The sequence below is a fragment of the Acinonyx jubatus genome, chromosome C2 (assembly GCF_027475565.1).
Source record: "Acinonyx jubatus isolate Ajub_Pintada_27869175 chromosome C2, VMU_Ajub_asm_v1.0, whole genome shotgun sequence".
Lineage (NCBI taxonomy): Eukaryota > Metazoa > Chordata > Mammalia > Carnivora > Felidae > Acinonyx > Acinonyx jubatus.
This window is the reverse complement of record NC_069384.1, coordinates 94,344,851-94,370,138: the sequence shown is the minus strand read 5'-3', so window position 1 is coordinate 94,370,138 and position 25,288 is coordinate 94,344,851. Positions and strand designations below refer to the sequence as shown.

General features: G+C 38.1%; 1 protein-coding gene across 10 annotated transcripts in view; it reads right to left on the bottom strand.

Annotated features, from left to right (window-relative positions):
• PHC3 (polyhomeotic homolog 3) overlaps positions 1 to 24,657 on the bottom strand; it is an 87,075-nt gene extending 62,418 nt beyond the window's left edge. For 8 of the 10 annotated variants that reach the window (XR_008297826.1, XR_008297827.1, XR_008297828.1 and 5 more), the window contains exons 1-5: positions 24,593 to 24,657; positions 21,421 to 21,586; positions 17,075 to 17,230; positions 15,874 to 15,951; positions 1,556 to 1,714 (exon numbers count right to left, since the gene is read on the bottom strand). Coding sequence is in view for 7 of the 10 variants with exons in the window: in XM_053221216.1 (XP_053077191.1) it covers positions 1,556 to 1,714; positions 15,874 to 15,951; positions 17,075 to 17,230; positions 21,421 to 21,586; positions 24,593 to 24,606 (573 nt within the window). In the remaining 3 variants the exon portion in view is untranslated. The remainder of the gene's footprint in view (positions 1 to 1,555; positions 1,715 to 15,873; positions 15,952 to 17,074; positions 17,231 to 21,420; positions 21,587 to 24,592) is intronic. The other 2 variants (XM_053221218.1, XM_053221219.1) reach the window with 1 other exon arrangement.
• Positions 24,658 to 25,288: the final 631 nt, after the last annotated feature.

Genomic DNA, 25,288 nt, shown 5'->3' with positions numbered 1-25,288 from the left:
GTGTTCTTCATCACAAAAGATAACTATGCTACAAACTACACTACAGTATTCCACTCAGCCACATGGGATCTATAGTACAAACCTAGGCTGCCCTTGATTTTAAAACTATTCATAAAGAAATATTCATTCCAAATGTAAATGCCACAACATGTCAAAATACAACAATGAAACACCTGCAAAAAAGCTTCACATCAAATAAAGGAAGACATACTCGATTTATTTATCATTACCATCTCTTCAAATGTTATTTTTTAATATTGAAACAGAATGCCATTAGTTTAAAAAGGCAATACAATCCACTCAGAGATTATCCAATTTAGTAAATTATGAGAGTTATTTCAAACAATGTGTAAATGCTCTATTTCAAAGTTGCATTACAAATTATTCAGTTTCCTATTTAAATTAAAATTACCAGTCAAGAGATCTTTTAAATTTCAGTTCTTTATATGCTAAATTTAAATGAATTAACCAAGTATAACTTTCACAAGAAGGTAATTCCCAGAATAAACAGCTGAAAGCAGGAAACCTCAAGAGAAAATGTTCTATGTAGCTTGAACCATGTGAACCTGCAAGTTTTATAAAGAGGTCAAAGTGGTCATTTCAAATAGTTTAGTCTAATTTTAAAGCACATTATTAATTAAATAAGATCTCCTGGGGAAACAAAATCAGAAATATGGTAATGTCTACTGAATAATCTGTAAATAAAAGGTCGGTCATGTCATGGTTTCCTCTTAGAAATATGATGGAAAACTGTCATTTTAGTGGAAAACTGGTGATTCAGATATATATTCATTCACTGAACAAAAAAAGAATATAAATAAATCTATATTAGGCCAAAGCTCTTGTCTAGCTACCTGTAAAGACACCAAATAAAGTAAATGTCAACAATTTCTACATTCCTTAAAGAAGCTCGATAGTCAAATTAGGAAATCAGCAGGTACTCAAATAAAGAATAGCCAAATTGACATTCCTGTATTAACAAAAGATCAAAGTAAACACAACACAAATACCTCTCAGATTTTGAGATGGGAATAACCAAAGCTAAAAATCATCTGGTAAACTACCAGGAACTCCAATCCAGATTTCAGACGATCCCACAACATAAATTCTAACTTAACAGTTAACCACCAAGTTTTTAACATTTGTAACTACTTCATCAAATTTAGGATGTCAAAGATACACAATGGCTTTCTTATCACTGCAACTCTCAATTATAATACTGTAAGATGCCATCAGTTACAAATGCATCTCAGTTTCAGAGATGTAAAAATGTGAAAAAGGTTTGAAATCAATAAAACTTTATATTAAAAAATCGCTCCATGTTACAGAATCTGTTAGCTTCCCAAAGTTGCTACTATTTGATACACCAAGAAGGCCTACCAATTAAAAGTAGAATTTTTCATGACATATATGTATAAGAGCTAAGCACACATATAAAAAATTTGTTAAACATTTCTTAAATATTAAAAATGCCTCTTATTGCATCAAATCAAGAAACATTTTGATCTCTCTCAAGTCCTTAAACACTGAAAAAATTTGGTAGCTCATATCTTACCATTTGAGCTCGGAGATACATTTGAGCTTGGCTTGCCGTTAGGGTAGGGGAGGTACTCCCTAGTAACATAGTCTGTTGGGTAATACTGCCGCTGGTAGAACTGGAAGCCTGGGAACGGCTTATTAACTGTGCAGGTGTAGGAGAAGTGGAGAGGTTGATCTAAGGAAGAAAACATATTAGGTCATAGGCTTCCATTTTTTGTTTCCGTGCCAGTGAATCTCACCAAGCTGCAGTTAGGCAATCAATGGTATAAACTATGGCTAAGGAACCTAAAAGAGAGGGCTTCATCTTTGACAGAGCCTCCTTCACTTCTCTGGGCAATTATCTGCACATATGCAAACAACACTATGTACTGATTAGTAATTAGGATAATTTTTAAGGATATCCTCAAGGTGTTTTGATAAGATTCCAGTATCTTAAAATATCATTTCCACTACCTCCTAAAAATTAGGGTTAATGTTCCATTATTTTAATATTCCTTATAACACTTGAATCAACAGTTTATACTATTTTGTCAGATTCTGTCACATTTTGAGGGTTTTCTCAAGTGAACAAAAATTAAAACACAGATAATCCATTCACATATATATATATAAACATACACGTAACACATAATTAGTATAACGTTCTCCCTCAAAAGCTCTCAAAGAATACAATTACTACTTGTCAAACGGAAAAATCCTGAATACTGATTACAAAATTAAATTATAAGCACTACCTTAAAGTTAAAACTGCTGTTAAAAAAAAGAAAACTAGTGCACAGTCTATCTCTAGGATACATAAAAAACTGATAAATGGTTATTATCTATAAAGGCAAACTGGGTGAGGCAGGTAGAGAACAAAGGGAAACACATATACCCTTTATATCTTTCCAATTTCACACCACATGCATATATTATCCTTTTTTCATATTTTTTGTGTTTTATTTCTCTATTTTGATTTTTTAATGTTTATGTATTATCCATATTAAAAATAAATATTTTAACAAGAGTAACATAACCTGACCTCCAATACTTTAAAACTAAGAAATAAATTATAAAGCAGTTTATTAGACTTTTGATTCAAGCGACAAGGTAGACTAGACAAATACATCTATGTGCCCAAATACACTCACTGAAATGCCAAATCAACAAGAAAAACTAGAATACAATTGAACTCCTAAAGGGCAAGGATGGGGTGGGGGGGGTAGAATTCCCAGGTTCCAGAAAGGAAGAAACTCAAAGATGTAAGCTCTAGCTGACAGGAAGGCAGTCTCAGGGGATCCTGGTCTAGAGACAGAAGACCTGATTCTGAACCTATTTCAGGCAAGAGCTGGAGGTAAAACCCCTATTTTGAGCCGAGATCTTCAAAAGCGGTGCTCAGTATGTGCAAAGGGACTGGAAATGCTCCACCCATGTGCCCTGAGAAGCGGCAAGGGAGCTTGCCGTCTGCCCTGCCTTCAATGGAAGGAGAGAGGCTCCGATGAGAATCCTAACACCAGGCTTGCACCATGTGGGGGATACAAAATCAAATTTACACCACCTGCAGTTCCATAACCCATCCCAAAACATTAGCATTTAAACCAGTTCAGGACATCTGTTAAAATGAATAAGGTATCTATCTGTTAAACTAGAAGAGTGACTGGAGGAAGCTAAGTGAAGGATATATTGGAGGTTTTGCATAACTTCCTAGGAGTCTATAATGATTTAAAAATAAAACCGTTAAAAAAAAAACAGTATAGTGGGTACACAAGAGTTGGTTAATGAATTCTCTAAACTTATCTGCTATCTTTTGATTTAAAAAAATATATGCACTGGCACACCTCTGTGGCTCAGTTGGTTAAGCATCTGACTCTTGATTTCGGCTGAGATCATGATCTCACAGTTTGTGATTTCAAGCCCCATGTAAGGCTCTGCATTGACAGCTCAGAGCCTGCTTGGGATTCTCTCCCTCTCTGCCCCTCTCCTGCTCTCTTTCTCAAAATAAATAAATAAACATTTAAAAAAATAAAAATACGGGCTCCGTGCTGACAGCTCAGAGCCTGCAGCCTGCTTCAGTTTCTGTGTCTCCCCTTCTCTCTGCCCCTCCCCTGCTTTCACTCTTTCTCTGTCAAAAGAAAACAAACGTTGAATAAAATTTTTTTATAAAAAAAAATACAAATAAAAAATAATATGTGTACTTAAATCTAGAATTCAGTGCATAAAGGCAATGACTATCATACACAGAATTATTCTGCAATATGGTTTTTACTCCTGGCACACCACTAAAATCCCATTAGCAATAATCACCAACGTCTTCCATCTAACAAATTCAGTGGATTCCTTCCAAACCATTCCCTCTCAATCTTCTTTACCAGCTCTTCTTTCTGGCCCACCCCTATAGTGTTCATGTTTTGTTCTCAACACTTTTCTTCATGAATTCCTAGATTATCACATCTACACTACCACAGTCTCAAAAAAAAAAAAAACCTCAAATCTGATGACTCTCAATCCTTGATTATAAATTCATTCAGAGCTCCAGATCCAAATACCTACAGAATACATCTTTCTGGGTATCTCTTATCAACTCAAATTCAGCGTGTTCATACACCAAACTCATTATAATTCCTTCTTAAACCAGCTTCACCTCAAATGGCCACAGGTATCCTCTAAAATCCTGTAAGACAGATTATATGGAAGTCATCCTGAATCTTCCTTCTCCTTTACTAACATACAAAATCGGTCACACCTTACTGTTTATACATCTTTATTTTCATTTTCATTTTTAATCACTTAGTTTGAGAGTTTGGGCCTATGGCAGGCACTTCCAGCTAGATTACTTTAGCAGCTGCAAACTGACCTCCATGCCTGAAATCTTGTTTCCTCCTACTTGCCATATAGTCTTTCCCTGATTTAATTAACCGACCATTTAAAAATCTGGGTAGCTTCAACCTCCCCTGACTACCTCTCTAGCATCAACTCCTTTCACTCCTCCATACACAACTTTCACATTAGCCATATGAAGCTACTTGCAATATCATAATATCCCAGGCCTCTGTGGCCCTAGTAACAATGCTCTGGACTGGTCTGAGCATCCCCTTAGCCCATGCCCCACCCCATCTGCACCTAGGTAGTGAACAACCCTCTTTCAAAAATCATCTGCTCTAATAAGCTTTTTTCAGGCATCCCTACATCCCACAGTAGAACTACTTCCCTTCCTTTTTGCTTGTTATCATCCATATACTTCTAGCATATACTTCTATCTCTTATTTATAAACAATAATTTCTATAAGGTGGGGGATCATGGACTATTTGCCTTAATATATCCAATATATACAAAAGTACCTTCATTCAATAAGTTTACTGAGTTAATGAATGCCATGTTATTTTAAGGCACACTTCATAATTTTAATTAATATATAATCCCAACACAGAGTATCAGTAGATGTGTAAGAGAGAAAAAAAGCCATTTTGGTACAGTTCCTAACAAAGCAGAGTAAAAAGGCAGAGGCAGTGTGGTAATATTAGTTCAACTCTATTTTTGATGTGCTTTATAATAAATTATTAATAGCCCCCTCCCAAAGCTTTTTATTTTCCTGTACCTCTACAAACGGACACTTTGAACAAAGCCTTGCTGCAAAGATTAAATCACTTAGCAGGGTAAAACTGGACTCAGGTTTTCTGACCCATGTGCTTTGGCGTTCAGAGTTGTCTTCTACACCCTGATCACTTGCTAATTTGGGTCATTCTGCAGTAATAGTGCCATGGCACTTTTTTTCGTCAGTGGAAGGAAGAAGGGGAGGGGAGGGGAGGAACTCTAGTAAGAATAGACCACACACTCTTTAAACAGAAACACACAAACAAAGTCTTTATATAAAATGGTTTGCTGGTAGCTAAAATGCCTGAGAGTGCTCTGTAAGGAAGCAGAACACAAAGTACAAACAGAATGCTTTTCTTTTTCTTAAAAAAGAAAAAAAGGAAGTACGAAAACTAAATTGTAACTTCCTCACCACCTGCATTCCATTCTGTGCAGTCTGTAAGATTAAAAAACCAATATCATGTTTATTTTTAAGTTCCACATAGCAAGTGTCTCCTCACAAATGCCTAACCCATGAGGGCAAATGTATCTGTGTGAGAAGTCCATCTCCACAACTCATCTAACTAAAAAAACTTCCTTTCCTTTCCACAACTGATAAGCCTCTCCTCTACTCTCTGCTTTGGTCTGTTGACCTGAACCAGAGCCTTAACTGTTTGCATTATATTCTCTGTTAATTCCATCCCAACATTCCTAATTTCTTATCACTTTAAAGCCTTGGCCAATCCTGTCACCTCATACCCAAAGACCCATACTCCACAAAGGACCCATACTCCTTGAGCCCTTATTACGGAAGCTCTCTTCCCAGTTGGAAGCACTAATTCCAAGAGTCACCAGAGAAAACCATGTATACCAAGAAAAGCCATTTGACTCCCAACCATCTTGGTATCTGCCCAAAAGGAGGTTACATAGGGTGTCCGGCCCAGAATTCTCCCTAAAGCCAAAGCCCATTTGAGAACCACTCCTGTTATATGACTTATCAAAATCAATCAGGTATGTCTACAAAGACATAATAGTTCACAGACATTAAAAGGATAATATATATCTGTAATATTCAATGACAGGAAAATATCTTTAATGACCCACTGAAGAATGAAAAAACTATAGAACATATAGAGTACATTCCTTGCATTCCCACTTACATAATTATGTGAAAATGTCCTCATGCATACATACATGTCACATGTGAAAAACACGTTGAGAGAAAAATGAATGCATAGTATATGCACACAATAATGCACTCATAAAATTGTATGCGATTAAATTTCATATATATATGGATACACACACACGCCCCTCTGGAAGGACAGTCACCAAAATTTAAAGGTGACTAGGGGCGCCTGGGTGGTGCAGTCGGTTAAGCATCCGACTTCAGCTCAGGTCACGATCTTGCGGTCTGTGAGTTCGAGCCCTGCGTCAGGCTCTGGGCTGATGGCTCAGAGCCTGGAGCCTGCTTCCGATGCTGTGTCTCCTTCTCTCTCTGCCCCTCCCCCCTTCATGCTTTGTCTCTCTGTGTCTCAAAAATAAATAAACGTTAAAAAAAAAAAAATTTAAAAAAAAAAAGTGACTAATCCCCATTACGGGTAAAATTTGGGATAATGTGTATTTTCTTTTTTGTCTTTTCTATGTAGGTGTTAACTTTAAAATAGGAAAGGAAATGTTATTTTCCTTTTTTTTTTTTTTTAATGTTTAGTACATTGTTTTGTTTTTACCATTTCAACGCAGTGTATACCTTTTCCTGGCTCATTATTCAGTGGGTATTAGTAGGTAATTCAAGTGTCTAGAAGAATAAAATATTAATATTTCAAATAATATCTACCCATTTAGATAATATCTACCTAATATTTCAAATAATATCTACTTAAAGGATTTCCTTTAAGAGACTGCACGTTTTTAATTTTTTTTAATGTTTATTTTTGACAGAGAGAGAGAGAGAGAGAGAGAGAGAGAGCGAGCGAGCATGAGCGGTGGAGGGGCAGAGAGCGAGGGAGACACAGAATCTGAAGCAGGCTCCAGGCTCTGAGCAGTCAGCACAGAGCCCAACATAGGGCCTGAACTCACAGACCACGAAATCATGACCTGAGCCACAGTCGGACGCTCAACCAACTGAGCCACCCAGGCGCCCCAAGACTGCACACTTTTAATAATACTATGAAATAAAATGTGTATCCTATTTATTATAGAAAACCATTATTTCTACTATCTGAGATTCAAGCTATAAACATAACAGCAAAACAAACAAGAAACCTCATAATCTCCCATTTGCTTTCAGATTTTGACATCTTAGAAAAACTGCAATGCTGAAACAATTAAAATATGGTAAGTAACTTAAAATGTCCAGCAATGGAGATGGTTATATAAGATAAAGTGCATCCATACTGTGCAACACTATGCAATAGCTTAAGTAAGATTGAACTCTGTGTGCTAACACAGAAAGATCTCAAGACACCATGGAGTGTAAAACACAGAATGCACAACACTGCTCCCAGTGCATAAAAATATATGTTAACATACACACACCCATTTCTTTTTTTTTTTTAATGTTTTATTTATATTTTAAAGAGCACAAGCAGGGGAAGAGCAGAGAGAGGGGCACAGAGGATCTGAAGCAGGCTCTGCGCTGACAACAGCCAGCCCAATGTGGGGCTTGAACTCACAAATGAGATCATGACCTGATCCAAAGTCAGACACTCAACCGACTCAGCCACCCAGGTGCTACTACACACATTTCTTTATGCTCTATATGTCCATAATGCATAGGTAAAGATGTGATGGAGGGATATCCAGCACACTGAGGAGTCAGAAGGACTGAAGAGGACTGAAAGAAGGCAGAAGGGGACAGAGGGTTGAAGGGGACTTAACACTTTTTTTTACTTTTGCTGTACTTTTGGAATATTTTACAAGAATGTGGTAAAGCTGCTCATGACCGTACAAATATTCAGGCTACAATTTTATTTTAAGGTGGTTAAGTTTTGGAATAGGTCCAAAACATAAACTCAATCACTTGAGATTTCATTTTTAAAAATCCATGACTAGGGGCACCTGGGTGGCTCAGTCAGTTGAGCATCTAACTTAGGCTCAGGTCACGATCTCACAGTTCATGGGTTTGAGCCCCGTGTTGGGGTCCGTGCTGAACTCTTACTTAGAGCCTGGAGCCTGCTACAGGTTCTGTGTCTCTTTTTCTCTCTGCCCCCACCCCCACCGCCGCCTGTATCTCACTCTGTCCCTCAAAAATAAATGTAGGGGCGCCTGGGTGGCTCAGTCGGTTAAGCGTCCGACTTCACTCAGGTCATGATCTCGCGGTCCGTGAGTTCGAGCCCCGCGTCGGGCCCTGTGCTGACAGCTCGGAGCCTGTAGCCTGTTTCAGATTCTGTGTCTCCCTCTCTCTGCCCCTCCCCCGTTCATGCTCTGTCTCTCTCTGTCTCAAAAATCAATAAACGTTAAAAAAAAAAAAAATTTTAAATAAATGTAAAATAAAAAAAATTTTTCAATTAAAAAAAAATCCTTGATTAAAGTAACTCCTAAAATAGGGGCACCTGGTGACTCAGTTAAGCATCCCACTTCCACTCAGGTCATGGCGGCACAGTTCATGGGTTCAAGCCGCGCACCGGGCTCTCCACTGTCAGTGTGGAGCCCGCTTCATACCCTCTGTCTCCCTCTCTCTCCACTCCTGCCCCACTTACATGTGAATGTGCTCTTTCTCTCTCAAAAATAAATAAACATTTCAAAAAATAAAATAAATAAAGTACCTCTTAAAATAGGTAAGAGGATGAGGACACTAGCAATAGAACACCGAGAATGACTGGTTATAAGCAAATAATTTTCTCTCAGAAAAACTTACAATGGATTCATTTGATACATGATTAATCTGATTTAGACATTTTTAGGGGAAAGTAAACATTTTTAAGATTGATCTAAAAACAATCTCACTGACCCAAAAAGTGTACTCTTAGGAAATTTCTTAAAAGAAAATAACTAGGTATGTCAACAAAGATATATAACAGAATATTCAATGCAGGTTTACTTATAATAGCAAAATTTCCAATACAGTCGCATGGGGGTTAGGGCATCAACAAACGAATTTTGGGTAGATGCACAAGACGTGACTAATCACCAGACCTCAACATGAACTCCAAACTCACAGATCCAATGTCTACTCAACATCTACAAGTGGGTATCTAATATCCACCACAAACTCAGAATGTCCAAAACCAAACTCCTGATTTTCTTCTCCAACACCTGCTTTGGCAGGTCCTTCCAGAGTTTCAGGCCAAAATGCTACAGTTATCCTGGACTCTTCACATTTCCTCACATCTTTTATTCAGTCCATCAGTACATCCTATTAGCTCTACTTTTAAAACATACCCAATTCTCTATAATAAAATATTGGTGAAAAAAAAAGTCTAGAATCTGGCCAACCACATTTCACCACATTTACTATCACCATCACAGTCTAAGCCACTAATCTCTCAGATAACCATTAAAAACCATTTAACTGGTCTCCCTGCTTCTATCTTTGCCCCCTAGAACCTAACACTGTCACTAAGTTAAAACCTGTCTGAGATCATGTGGCTTCCCTACGGAAATAGCTCTTCTCTCCAATAGCTTCGCAATTAAATGTGAGTAAAAGTTTTATCATCTCTTCCCAACTGGATTACAATTACCTCTCAAATGTCATCTCTACATCATACTCCCACTCTCTCATTCCACTCCAGCCACACTACCCTCCTCTCTGCTCCTCGAGCATGTTTGCCTCCTTCACTCTCCTTCAAATACCATTTTTATTAGCAATGCTTTCCCTGACCACCCTGGTTAAAAAAGCAAATTCCCTCTCCCCATTCCCCTTTCTTGCATTATTCTTCTTTATAGCACTTACCAGCTGACATATTACATACCAGCTTACCATCTGTCTAGCTCCACAAGGACAGAGAATTTGTCTGTTGTGTTGCTGTGCTCCCAGCACCTAAAGGGTCTGGCACATATTGAATGCTAATAAATATGTGTCGTATAAGTGAAATGTATGAATGAAAAAGAATCATAGAACTGGGCTTCAAAATCTCATCTTGTTTAGCACCATAACTAGAAAGCTATCACAAAGTTTTCCCTTTTTGACTAAATAGTACAGTGAATGAAAATCAAAACACCCAAGATTAATGTAGATCCCAGGACCAAAAGACAACAAAGAAAAAGAGAATGAGATACAAACAGCTACTGAGTCATTTAGAGACTTATGATTGCAATTTTCAGCTACATAATCCTTTCCAGCTGAAAATGCCCATAAAGGAGAAAGTATATAGAGAATGATGGCACTTCAGTTACATTAAAACAGACAAATAAAATTAACTACATAAGTCTATCTGTTTACATTCATGTATAAAAACACACAGTAATAGGAAAGCCTGACACAAAATTTTTTCAGGGCCAAAGGGACTACTGAATCAGGATGTCCCTTCTACTTTATACAATTGTAGCGTATGTCCCTTAAACAATACGAGTACGTTTGTGTTTTATTTAGGCAATATAAAAATTAACAAAATAAAGCTCTTCAATCTACTTCCTCAGAGATAACCAATGACTAACAATTTGTTGTGTATCACAGATTTTCTTCCTGAATAGTCAGGCAGATATATAGATTTTTTTTTTTTAAGTAAGTTAAATGACAGGAATTCTGTTTCCAGGAAGATAGAGATACTTTTCAGTATCCCTCCCACTAAATAAAACTAAAAACCTTTGATGTTACATATAAAATAAGCATAAGAAGATCCCGAGAGGTGAGAGAAGCAGACTGGCTAAGGACCTCAGAACCCACTTAAACATGTTGTTGTGAGGTCCCTGGGTTTTCTTTTTGTCTTATAGAACCCAAAATTTTAAGCTGAAGTAGTCAGTAACCCAGAAATACAAATGGGTACAAACAAAAAAAGCCCCAAAAGCAGCCTGTTCTTTCCAGCCGAAAGACCAAGAAAGGGGCTACCTACGACATGGAAAACTTTTAGACAACTGTTCTACTCTAGCCAAACACCACAGAAAACACTGTGGCCCCACCCACACCAGCAAAAACTTCCACCTACACCAGGATGTAATGAGGTACCCCAATTCTCCTAATCCTTCCAATGGATATGCTTCAGAGAAAACAAGGTAGAGAGGCAGGATTTTCATCCCAGCCAGGCAGTAACAGATTTACCACCACCAACCCACCCTGTCCCTGCAGTATCAGTGGAGCGGTAACAGGTACTTTTACTCCCCTCGCTCCCTCCAGCCAGGACTCTCACCACCACTCAGCAATTATGAGTGTCAATAGAGATCAAATGGGTAACCTGGACTTTCTACCCTCAGACGACAGTAAGGAGGTGGCACACATTCCCTTTCAGAAGCTAGCCAAAACACAAAGTTTAAATATGATACACTCATAATACTCAAAATATTGAGGTTTCAATCAAAAATCACTCATCAAACTAAGAACCAGAAAGACCTAAGCTGAATACAAAAGACAATAAGTAGATGCCAACATCAAGATGAAAGATAAAATTATCTGGCAGATTTTAAAGCAGTCATCATAAAAATGCTTTCAACAAGCAACGTGAGCCCACTTGAATGGAAAAACTCTCAGCAAATAGAAGATACAAATAAGAATCACATGGAAATTTTAGAACTGAAAGACAGAATAACCTAAATGTAAGTTAATGAGATCATACTATAATTTTTTGCTTTTTTCACTTAATACCTAATGAAAATGTAAGCCTGTCTGTATACACACATATTTTTTAGCTATAGTAGTCCACTGTACGAATTAACTATAATTTGTTTAATCTTTAATTAATGGGCACTTATTTATATTGTTTATAATTTTTCACGATTATAAACCATGCATAGTTGTATAATTATGTCATTTTTGCATGATTATCTATGTCATAATTATCTGTCATTTTTAGTAAATGACATCACTAAAAATAACAGTAAGTAAAAGGGAATGCATAGTTGAAATTTTCATACTCATTGACAAATAATCTTTCAGAAAGGTTGTACCAAATACATTCCCACTTACAGTGTATGAGTATACCTACTTTCTCACATCCTTGCCAATAATAGGTATTGACTCAATGTTGTTCCTTGTTTTCTGATTTAAGAGATGTCCTTGTTTTTACATACACTTCTTTGTTACTAATACAGTAAATACATTTTCATGTATTGAGAAGCCAGAAATTTTTCTTTGAAAATTACTAATACAGGTCTTTTGTGAATTCTCATTGTTTATCTTACAATTATAAATGAATCCTTGTTATTTCACAAATATCAGCTGGTTAATCTACAAGGTACTAATATATTTTTAATCATTCTGTTGGTTTTTAACTTTGTTTTTTTTTTGCAGCAGAGTTTTTAATTGGTTTGGATTTCATTTTGGCAAGTCAAATTTAACTAAATCTAAGTCCCATTCAGTTAAAGTACAAAGGCATCAACTTGAACACTCAGTCCCAACTACTTTTAAAACCAAACAATCAGGGGCGCCTGGGTGGCGCAGTCCGTTAAGCGTCCGACTTCAGCCAGGTCACGATCTCGTGGTCCGTGAGTTCGAGCCCCACGTCAGGCTCTGGGCTGATGGCTCAGAGCCTGGAGCCTGTTTCTGATTCTGTGTCTCCCTCTCTCTCTGCCCCTCCCCCGTTCATGCTCTGTCTCTCTCTGTCCCAAAAATAAATAAATGTTGAAAAAAAAATTTTTTTAAAAATAAAAATAAAAAAATAAAACCAAACAGTCATAAAATCACCACTCTCACTACTGATCAAAGTCTAGAATTAGTCTGTTTTAATGAGGTTTGGAAAGAAGAGGATGCTGGCACCCACTGATTACCTATATATTCAATTAACAAAGCCTTCTCCACAGTTTCAACCCTAAATCACATTGACTGGATTTTGACTCCGTTGTTTAATAATATTCCATTTCTCCATTGGGATCCCACTCCTATTCTAAATCCAAGTCTATGGATCTGGCTGATGACTTGACAACCTACCTTCTAGCCCTTTCTCCTACTGGAGGCTGGACCCTTCCCGGTGGGATTTCACTGTTGATCTGGAATCCTACCTTGAAATAACCAAAAACTGTGAAAAGTTTCTAGACTGCCACCTGACATGGCTCATTAGTATCACTACCTAGAGATTTCTGCTACCACACTCTTCCCCTCTTTTGGAGACTGACCCATACTTACTAAGCTACCTTGGGTATCATAATTTGGATAGCTAGTCCACTCACTTGAGCTACTGCTCAACTGGGATATAAAATAAAACAAATGCAGTGTATTTTTTTTTATTTTCCTGGACATCTGCTCTCCATGCTTACCTCTTTCCCCCCACCAACCAATCACAGGTTCTGGCATGCTTTATCATACATACAAGCCTGCCTGGTTTATGACAAGCAGCACTAATAATGTCATAAAAAAATAAATACAATCACTGGAATCAGAATTTCTGTGAAAGTCACATACATAAATTCATGAGAGAAAAAATAGTTTAAAAGGATACCTTTTAATAATTTGAAAATCTCTCTTTGATATTTATGATATTTCCAGTATTTCAAAGAAAAAAATTTGCCCATAATTTTTTTTAACTAGCTCACAAATGTTTACAGTGCTTGCCTTAACTACCAATGTACTAATTAAAGACACATCCGGCATCAATAACCGTAATTATAGTATTAAGGCTTAGGGCTAGATTACATTGCTTAAATTTTTCTTTTTCAGTCTGTTTTCAAGTCATAAGTAACATCTTTTTTTTTTTAAGTTTATTTATTTATTTTGAGAGAAAGAGGGGAGGGGCCAGAGAGAGAGAGAGAGAGAGAGAGAGAGGGAGAAAGAGAGAGAGAACCCCAAGTAGGTATGCACTGTCAGCACAGAGCCTGATGCAGGGCTTGATCTCACGAAGTGAGATTTAACTAATTTTATTCATGTTCCAGGATACTTCCATGCCAAAAAATAGGATTTTTAAATTAAAAATGTCAGTAGCCATAAAAATAATCATATGCTCCTATATATGTACTTAGTCAGCAAAGACCATACCCCTAGCTAAAGAAATACAGTACAAGTTATCTTCAATTCCTTAGCAATCTACAACTAAACTCTACTGCAGTCGATTTTACAAAGTATCAGAGTATTATCATCTGGGATCAGGAAAAATTAGTTAGAAAGGATATTATTAGGTTAACTCAATGGTTCTCAGCCAGGGGCAGTTTTGCCTTCCAGGAAACATCTGCCAGTGCCTAGAGACATTTTTGGTTGTCACACTGTGGCAAAGAGGAGGGCCTACTAGTATCTAGTGGGTAGAAGCTAGGGATGCTGCTAAGTACCCAAACAGTGCACAGGATAGCCCTCCTACACACACAGCAAAAAGTTATCTGGTCCATAACATCTACAGTGGAGGAGACAGAGCAATCTGGAACTAATGAAATGTGAATATGGACTACACTGTTAAATTTCCTGCATCTGACCATTCTCATGTGGTTTTGTAAAAGAACTTTGTTCATAGGAAATACATATTGAAGTATTTAAGAATAAAGGAACATGTCTCAACTAACCTGCAAATGGTTCAGAAAAAGATGTCTGTCTACACGTATATATGTAGAGAGAAAGAATGAATGATAAAGCAATGAACCAAATGCTAACAATGGTGAATCTGAGTAAAAAGTATATAGCAATTTTCAATATTCTTACAATATGAAATTCTATCAACATAAAAAATTAAGTATTACATGCCTATACATTTCTTTTAACTGGGAAACTGCACAATTTCTATATATGTGCAATATAGCAAATCAGATTTACTCCTTTCTCAAAATAAATTACGTTATCTTAGGGTGCTGGGTGGCTCAGTCATTTAAGCGTCCAACTCTTGATTTTGGCTCAGGTCATGATCTCACAGTTCATGAGATTGAGTCCCGCATCAGGCTCTGTGCTGACAGTGCATGCCTGCTTGGGATTCTCTCTTCCACTCTCTCTGCCCTCTCCCCTGCTTGCGCTCTCTCTCGCTCTCAAAATAAAAATAAACTTCAAAAAAAAATTTTTTTTAAAGTTACGTTATCTTGAATGGATACTTGTAAATTGGCCAAGATAAGTCAAGTAAGCATAAGCTGAAAAGTATTAATTTCTAAAATGTGAAGTGTCCAAAAAAAGCTAGAAACATTTAGATGTCTACCAAGGGTTGACATTCTTTAGTATATCGCAGGGAATACATGGCCTAATACTCCTGCATTGTACCTTTCAGGCTTTCAATACATACTGAAAACTGCCATCATTCTGAATCACATAAGATCTGAGCAAAATCAGCGGGAAAACATATATAAGAAATACAAAAACATTTTTTTTTTAAGACTCAGATTTTCACGGCGCCTGGGTGGCTCAGTCAATTAAGTGTCCTACTTCAGCTCTGGTCATGATCTCACAGTCTGTGAGTTCGACCCCTGTGTCAGGCTCTGTGCTGACAGCTAGGAGCCTGGAGCTTGCTTTGGATTCTGTGTCTCCCTCTCTCTCTCTCTGCTCCTCCCCTGCTCATTCTCTCTCAAAAATAAATAAACATTAAAAAAAATCTTCTTAAAAAAAAAAACTCAGGTTTTCAGAAGCTTAACATTAGCTCTGAATTCTTGAAACTTATCGTTTCTATTTCTAGGCACTTATCACTTAAGTATCAATCAACAAATATACAACAGCAACTTTGTAAATATTAAGTTCACTTTTGGAAAGCAGTAATTAACATTTTTAAATCCAGGAAAAAATTTAGGGCACTTACAGATGTCTGGGACATACTTGACTGTTGTGTGACACTTCCTGTGGGGGATGTAGATGGTCTTCCACTGGACAAACTTGCCTAAAATAATAAGATCTTTATAATATGTCTATAAAAATCTGAAGTTAAAAACTTTCTGGCACCAAGATACCAAAAAATCACAATAAAAGTTAAAACATCTAGGTATGAACCAATGCAAAATTCAATTCACAGTCAACACAGATTAAGCTTTGGCCCAACAGATTAAGAAAAAAAGGAAAAAGCTGAATAATGAAAACGAAGGACCCAAAGGCTAATCTTATTTTAATAGCTGCACTCATTGTCAGTTTCACTCTACAAGTCTCTGTTTTCTTTCAAGTGGAATCACCACTCCAACGTTATGAAAAAGAAAATGGGAGCCACATCAAGTGCCAGTGGGTTTCAGTTTCCTAACTTGTATCATGAACATGAAGTTATTTAAAATCATACTATGAAGAAGATGAAAGAGCTGTGTTCCTAACAGAAATAAACCTTTTTCAGGTTCAATCAACTGAGATCCTCCTCTCATAAGAATATTTAAGATTAAATCTTCACATACAGTCTTATTTAAATAAACAGAATAAGAATGAAAATCTTTTTCAAAGCAAGCATTTAATTATAAAAATATCCCATTATCACTAGGAAGATATGACTGGATATAAGAAAGGTGCATGTATATATATTTTTATACAGAAAATTTCTGGAGGAATATATACTGAACAGCAGCCACCTGTGAAGAATGAAAAACAGTAGTGGGTCTAGAAAATGAACACCTCCACTTTACCTTTTATAAACAATTTGATACTACTTGATTTTTTTAAATGAATGTAAATTACTTATATTAAAATTTTTTTCACTGAAATGTAAATACAATTCCTGTAACCCTAAGTATTCACTGTTGTACCCAGAATTTTATCACCCACAAAACCATGACACTAGCATAGTATTTCTGCAAAGTAGATAAAAAGAAGTGGGACGGAGCTAGCAACCGAGTAACATATAAAACATATCCGTATACTTTTTATTAACTTCTATCTGGCAGCCTATTAATTTAAGAAAAACTAATCACAGGACATCTGAGAATTCCAAAATAATACCCAATATATCTATTTTCAGTAAGTATCTGCAAAAAATGTGAACTTTTGTCAACTTTACCTCATAAAGTCTGAACTCAGTTAAGTCTCACCTGAACTGCAGCAAGGCTCTGAAGCTGGGAGCTGCTTAAGTGCTGCTGCTGGAGGGCTGCGGTGTGTAGCATCAAGTGCTGCTGCTGAGCAGCGTACATCTGCTGAAGGTACTGAGCAGCAGAGCTGGGGGGGCGATGCAATGCCTGCTGAATCACCTGTGACGAGTCAATTGAACCAATGTCAAATCATGATCTTAATGTTAAGCTTAACCACGAAGTATAAAACAAGCGGTGGTTTAAAATTTCACTATGTTAATATTGAGTGTAACGTTTATTAACATAGTTCTCTCCTAGTTACGTACGACTAAGATTCGCTAATCTGTACAAATCAAAGCCACCCAAAAGAAGCAATTCACAAAAGAAAAAAGAGCCAAATAAGCACCTGAAAAAATCTTCACTCTCATTAGTAGTCAAAATTTACAAATTAAAACAAGATACTATTTTCCAACTTTCAGATGAATAACTGACTTATTTTAGTGTATGCGCTGCCAAAGCAAGAACTGAGTAACTGACTTAAAAGAATATTACCACTAAATGGGGAAACAGATAACTCTCATAGTGTCAGTAAGAATGTAAACTGGCATACTGTTTTAGAGAAAACTGGGTAGCACTCAGGGCGTGGGTATAGAGAGGAATATGCATTTACAGCCATTACAAATAATAACATAGACCAATGCTGCTCAATATAGCAGCCACTAGCCACATGTGTCTCCTAAGCACTTACGAATGCAGCTAATGCAACTAAGAAAATGAGTTTTTAATTTTACTATATTTTAATATAAGTAGCCACAAGCACCTAGGAACACAATACACCTGTATTGTACAGCACAGACATATCTACTTTTAGCAACAAAAAAAAATTCCCAAATATATCATTTGGTGAAAAAAGCAGATTACTAAATAGTGTATAGAGTAAGATACCATTTTATATTAAAATATTTAAAAGACTATTCAGGAAAACATTAAAAGACTACCAATAGACAGCTAGATTCGAGGAGATTTTTACCTTCTCATTTGTACTTTCCGTAAATATCTGGAAAAAATCTACAAGCAGGTATTATATAAATAATCATGTAAAACTATAAAGCTACTTCCTGTTTTAAATTATTACTTCTTTTAATGTTTTTAAATGTCAGATTCCTTTCAACATAAAAAAAAAACTATTCTAACTTAAAAAAATTCCTGAAAAAGTGTTAATTACTGTGAATATTAGTAAAATATAAAATCTGAGCCTGAAACTTCACAAATAGATACATGTAGAAAAGTATTCTAAAAAAAGAGAAAAAAATCCTTGATCTGTCCAAACTCACAAGTCAGACTAGACCTCTCCTCTGCATCCACATTCCAAAGTCACACCATGCCCCACAGTGATCTGAAACAGCACAAAACCCTACTCTCAGGATCAAACCACAGTGTTCAGAACAGAGTAATTGAGCCATAATCCTACAGCTTGAGGTCTGAGTCAGGACACCATGAACCACAGAGCAATGAATCTCTTTATCCAAATTCCAAGAAACATATTTCCTTGTTTACTTTCATGTATTCATATCTCATCTCTCCAACTACAGATTGGCTATATCTGCTACAGACTCCTGTCACAATATCAATGTATGCTTTTGACCTCTCAGGAGACGATAGACCAGCATTAAGCAATTTAGAATTACAGCAGTACACCTTTTGGGTCAGGTAAATCTATATATGTTCTTCGAAATCCATAATAAAACCAAAGTCAAACTAAAATAACATAAATATAATCTATTTGACACATTTTTGTCAGTGTAGCCATTTCTTCTATTGTCAACACAGTCTTTCATTATCATTCAATGACACACTGATGGGAGAGAGACTCCTAAAAGGCAAGTTAAAGGTACAACACATTGTTCTTATTTTAATCTTTAAAGAAACAAAAAGGGTAAAGAGAACTCATGGGACTGGAAAAGAATGCTGGACAGTATTAAAGAACTACTTAGGTAATTCAATGAATATTGATTTGACTGTACTTTAGAGGAAGCAATTCTATCACCTCATAAGAACTAGTATAAGTGCTATTTGTGAGAGATACCTATACCTGTCCTTCTCCAGTAACATCTTATTTTTTATTAACACATTCAGCTTAGATAAAAACTAGAGATCAAAATGTCATATTAAAATACCACATCAACTACATGCTCAAACATCGAGATACTCTCTCCTATATCCCTTGCCGCAAAGAAGGTAAAAAACATTAAAAACACATTCCTCATTCCAGTTTGAACTTTTGCTGGACTGACTCAATCTTCAACAGCTCTGATTCTACCCCATGGTAACTTCAGAATTCTAAACAACAAAACAGTTAAAAGCCATCATGCTGGGATATCCAATCTAGAAAAATGGAGTGGAGAGAGGACTATATCGCACCCAGGTTAAGTTATTTTCAGAGTAGAATGAAACATAAAAACTCACGGAGTGATTAAAGGCACAACTCTAAAACCAGACAATCTACTAGCTATGTGAATTTAGGAAAAGTTAATCTATTTAAAACATCAGTTTTCCCATCTGTAAAATGAGAGGTAACAGCATCCACTTTACAGAGGTGTGGTGAGGATTAAAAGAGATAATCCAGGAATGCCCGAGTGGCTCAGTAGGTTAACATCCTTTGACTCTTGACTTTGGATAAGGTCATGATCTCATAGTTTATGAGTTCAAGCCCTGCTTCCAGGCTCTGCACTGGCACTTCAGAGCCTGCTTGGGATTCTTTCTCTCTCTCCCTGTCTCTGCCCCCTCCCCTGCTCATGCATGCACTCTCTCTCTCTCAAAATAAATAAATAAACTTAAAAAAAAAAAAAAAAAAAAGAGGGATCCCTAGGTGGCTCAGTCAGTTGAGTGTCCGACTCTTGATTTTAGCTCAGGTCATGATCTCATGGGTTTGAGCCCACACCAGACTCTGCACTGTCAGCAGGGACCCTGCTTAGAGTTCTCCGTCTTTTCTCTCTCTCTGCCCCTCCCCTGCTAATGCTCTCTCTCAAAAATATGTAAACTTTAAAAAAAAGATAATCCACGTAAAGCATTCATCAAATGCTTGCCACATAGCAATTGTTCAATAAATATTAGCTACTGTTATTGATTGGGAATATATAATGTGCCCCACACCGTTTTAATGCTTCCTTTAATGATCAAAGTAACTAAGGAACTAGATGGTCTCATCTTCATTTTACAATTTCCTGATGGTCAAAGAGATCATGCCTCTCAGCCAAGACACATAGCTACTAAGGATTAAGAAAATGGAATTCAAACAAAGAGCATATCAGACTACAATGCCCATGCCCTTTTTATGAAATACCATATTGCCTCAACCTCATTATAAAAGTTAACCAAGTAAACTTAATTTTGCAACCAAGTGAAGAGACTAAAACTTTTCCTAAACATTCCCTTCCCCCCTCTGCCCCTAAGAACTTTAAATGATTCTTCTGCTTAGGTTCTTAAGCCACTTGAGTTTAAAATGAACCTCTTGGGGCACCTAAGTGGCTCAGTCGGTTGGGCGTCTGACTTTGGCTCAGGTCATGATCTCGCGGCTCGTGGGTTTGAGCCCTGCATCGGGCTCTGTACTGACAGCTCGGATCCTGGAGCCTGCTTCGGATTCTGTGTCTCCTTCTCTCTCTGCCCCTCCCCCACTCGCACTCTGTCTCTCAAAAATAAACATTAAAAAAAATCTTCAAAAAAATAAATAAATAAAATGAAATAAAATAGGGGCACCTGGGTGGCTCAGTCGGTTGAGCATCCGACTTCGGCTCAGGTCATGATCTCACAATTCGTGAGTTCGAGCCCCACGTCGGGCTCTGTGCTGATAGCTCAGAGCCTGGAGCCTGCTTCAGATTCTGTGTCTCCCTCTCTCTCTGCTCTTCCCCTGCTCACATGCTGTCCCTCTCTCAAAAATAAAGATTAAAACATATTAAAAGAAAAAAAAAGAAATAAAATAAACCTCTTAACACATCCACAGACCTGAACAGATCTTCCTAAGTCTATATTTTGGTTTCAAATATAAAAGAACCTAGAAAAGCCTAGATCCATTCTGTATATTTAGGCTGTAGGCTGAGTGTCTCCACACTGTAGCAGCCACCTAGAGCCCTTCCAATTATAATTTTCCTAACATATGGTTTTATAAGCCACATGCTGACAAATGTAAGCCCTTTCAATAGAAGGATTATTAAGTAACTTTTGATTGTTTCAGATATTAACTATTCTAACTGTACTCATTTAGAAAATATCATGTGACTCATTTGAGGACGTAAAACAACAGGTTCACCTGGCTTAAGAGAAAAATAACGGCATCCTAAGTCTTAGCCCACCCGTCATTATAACTGAAATACCTGTACAGCATGTCGGTCTGAGCCACTGTAGACAGAGATCTGTGGCTGCTGCATTCGAGAGGAGGAAGTGGTAATAGTTGTGGTGGTGGTACTACTGGCTGTTGTCGACACAGAAGATGTGCCAGGGTTTGCTTCACTATCCATAGCTGTACTGTGGTCCTTGAATCTGTCAGGTAACACAAAGGGTTTGTGTCGGCAAAAGCATTGTATTGCAGGCTTTAAAGAGTATTTAATTATTTCAAAGAAATAATCAGCAACAATCTAAATTTTTAAGACAACCCTCATAATAGCAGAGATAGCATACAGTCACCATAAACACTTAGAAAGGAAAAGTACTTCACAAATATATAGCATATTTGATAGTTAATACGTTCTAAATTTGAGTTCAAATAATTCAGGATATGCAACTTAAATAAATCCTGGCCTAAAGTTTATCTTTTCATTATTGAAAGATGAATGAAACCGAAACAAGTTTATAAAAGAATACTATACCTAAAAAATAAATACTAAAGCAACATCAGAATTTAAAATATTTCTTTACTTTTTTTTGACCAAAGTCATTCTTATCTTTCTATTAAAATAGGATGCCTAAGCATTTGTGTTCATTAGCTTATTTCTGGTTACCATATACACTCCGCTTTTAAAATATGTTCTCTTACTAATTTTAAAAATAATTTAAGATTTTATTTTTTGGGGCGCCTGGGTGGCTCAGTCAGTTAAGCATCCGACTTCGGCTCAGGTCATGATCTCGCGGTCCGAGAGTTCGAGCCCCGCGTCGGGCTCTGTGCTGACAGCTCAGGGCCTGGAGCCTGCTCCGGATTCTGTGTCTCCCTCTCTCTCTGCCCCTCCCTTGCTCATGCTCTGCCTCTCTCTGTCTCAAAAATAAATAAAAACATTAAAAAAAAAAAAAGATTTGATTTTTTAAGTAATCTCTATACTCGATGTGGGCCTCCAAGGGGCACCAGGCTGGCTCGATGGGTAGAGCATACAACTCTTGATCTCAGGGTTGTGGTGAATTCAAGCTCCACACTGGGCACAGAGCTTACATTTAAAAAAAAAAAAAAAAAAAAGTAGGGGCGCCTGGGTGGCTCCATTGGCTAAGTGTCCGACTTTGCTTCAGGTTCGTGATTTCAAACCCCGCATTGGGCTCTCTGCTGTCAGCACAGAGCCTGCTTCAGATCCTCTTTCTCCCTCCCCACTCATGCTCTCTCTCTCTCAAAAATAAACATTTTTTAAAAAGTAAAAATAGTAAGTTTTTATTAACTCACACCGGCTTTTCCCCTAGTCTACAACACTGTCCACACTACACCTAATAACTCTGGTTATACTTATAAGCAGATTACTCCTGGAAAACAGAGCAGCTGACAACAATTTCCTCACTTCCTTCCAAAAACCTCCTCTCATAAAGAATTGCTCCAAATTTTGAAAAACCGTAATTATGTTACTTTCCTCATGTATGGACAGTAAAGGACATTTTTGTACCAGACTTTCTGATTCCTTCAAACTCACTTCATTGTTGTGGTATAAAATTCCACTTAACACTGAATCTACAACTGAATAAATTCAAACAACGTTTTAAGTCACATCTGAGGGCCTCAATATTGTTAGAAAGTCAAACTTAGAAATGCACCAGAATGGTGAAAAGCACACTTGAGAATATACTGATTTTATCTGTCTTTCTTATCCAATCTTTTCTTCTGAGAAGCAAAATCTGCCACACATCACATCAGCATCATTGACAAGAATGGAGCAAGAACACTTTCTACTTCATGAAAAGACAAAGGAATTTGGCACTAATTGTGCACACACACACTATTCCCATATGGTGTCCCTTTACGTACAAATTTTCTTTGTTCTTTACACCACTTATGCAAATAGTATTTATAGGCTGTCCAAGGAATTAAAAGTAAAAAAACAAAAAACCAAAAAAACCTCAATTTAATAAAAGGAAGTGAAAGGAAAATAGTAGAGGAAAACAACTGACTTCAGTTTTTTGATTAGTAAATGACTCACATCTTTATGCTTCTCTAGGGTTTTTTTTTTTTATACTTTTTCAAACTGCTTTCCAATCATCAAATCATATGTTCAAATCATACAGATTTAGTGGTAGACAAGGTAAACTTTTTGCCAAATTGCTGGCTGTCAAAACTCTTACCCATGTAGCAGTGATATGCAAAAAGCCAGTTTAAATTCTGGTCCTTTCAGACAGCTATTCTGCACAACCACGTCCTCAAACTGAAACCCCATGGTAAGTTCGTTCACTAACAAACCAAAGATGGTCGCAGATAAGCCAAATTCTAGGCCCAAATCTAAACATCAGTGAGCAGGAAGGACCAAACCATTGTATCACATTTGGAGACCTGGCACAAAAAAACAATTTTACTAACTCCACCGTCTGTGCGTAGTACTGTCTGCAAAATACAGCTGGCAATCGTGGTGCACAAGAGGCCTACCCAGGAAACACGAAGTTTGAGTAGCTAACTAAGGACATCATCACACCACACCGCCGCACAAGAACATGGCTCTCTAAGGCAGGCGTCAACACTGCAGCCAAAGACCCAGGGGAAATAAGGTCTTTCTTTCCGGGATGTTTCAGCCTGGCCAGACCCGCAGGAGCCCCCGCCGCGCTAAGGCCCGCGCTAGGACACCTTCTCCACGCCTCCTGGGGGAGGGCGGTGAGCAGCCTCGTCTCAGGTTCTCCCTCCGAGGAGGAGTGGGGTGACGCCGGGGCGGGAAGGGGGGGAGCGCTAAGGAGGCCCGGCAGTGCCCGCCCAACCCTACCCAGCCTCCGCGGGCCCCTGGAGCGGGCATCCGTGACAAGGCTGCCCGCGGGGCCCACTTGCAGGGATGACAGCGCCTGAGGGGCCCGCTGGGGCCCACCTCCCGGAAGACCCCAGCGGTCGGGGTCCCTGGGGTGACTCTGCCTGCAGGGCCCTGCCGATTCGGGATCACACGGCGGAAGGGGCGCTCCCGCCTGGAGGTAACTAGACCCTTACAGTTGGCCTCCGCCCCCCTGTATGGGCCAAGCGGGCTCCTCCAAGCAAGATAAGGAACTCCGAGTCTCCCTTTCCCTGCACTGCCCTCCAAAGAGCCTTGAGCTTTCCCCTCAGGGGACATGTCGCTGCCCCACTCGCCCCCCGGTTACGACATCAGTCACCAGCAAGTCACTCACTCCGCTTCCGCCATCTTCTCTCCTCCATCACTAACACGGGCTGCGCATGCGCCCCCCGGCGGCGAGCGGAGGGGCGGGGTCGACTCAGCCCGGGGGCCCCCCAAGGTCACGTGGCGTTCTCGGCTTCCAATCCCCCCCTCCCACCTGAGGCCTTGTTCGCTCTGGGAAATGACCAGGTTTCTTCAATTTAGCTGCCACTATCTCCCCTCCAATCCCTCCCTTTCTCTTGCCGATGGTCATCTTCTTAAGGAGGGGTCTGTAATCAAGATATAAAAAAGTTCTGCTTGGACAGTTAACTTAAAATTTTTAAGAACATCTAAAATATACCAAAGCCTATGCAAACTGCCATAAGTGAAATGAAAGAAAATACAACCGAGATTGGATGAAGTTTCAGTGGGAAAGGAAATGCCTTGGTGGCTACCGGGCTTGTTACCTAGGGCTTATTGAAGTTGGGGGTACAAACAAGCAGTTCCTCTCTCAGCCTCAAAAATTGTGTTCCAGACGCTGTGAGATTAAGGAATCACCATGATTACCCTATGAATATTATTCACGTCTTCCGCATGAATTTACTGAGCATTTAGTAGGGATTGCAAACTTGAGCACCGGAAAGAATAAGCAGGAATGGCCACCGGTTTGCTAATATGGTTTGCTGTACAGTACATATGCTAACTACACTGAGGCAGGCTGAGACAAATA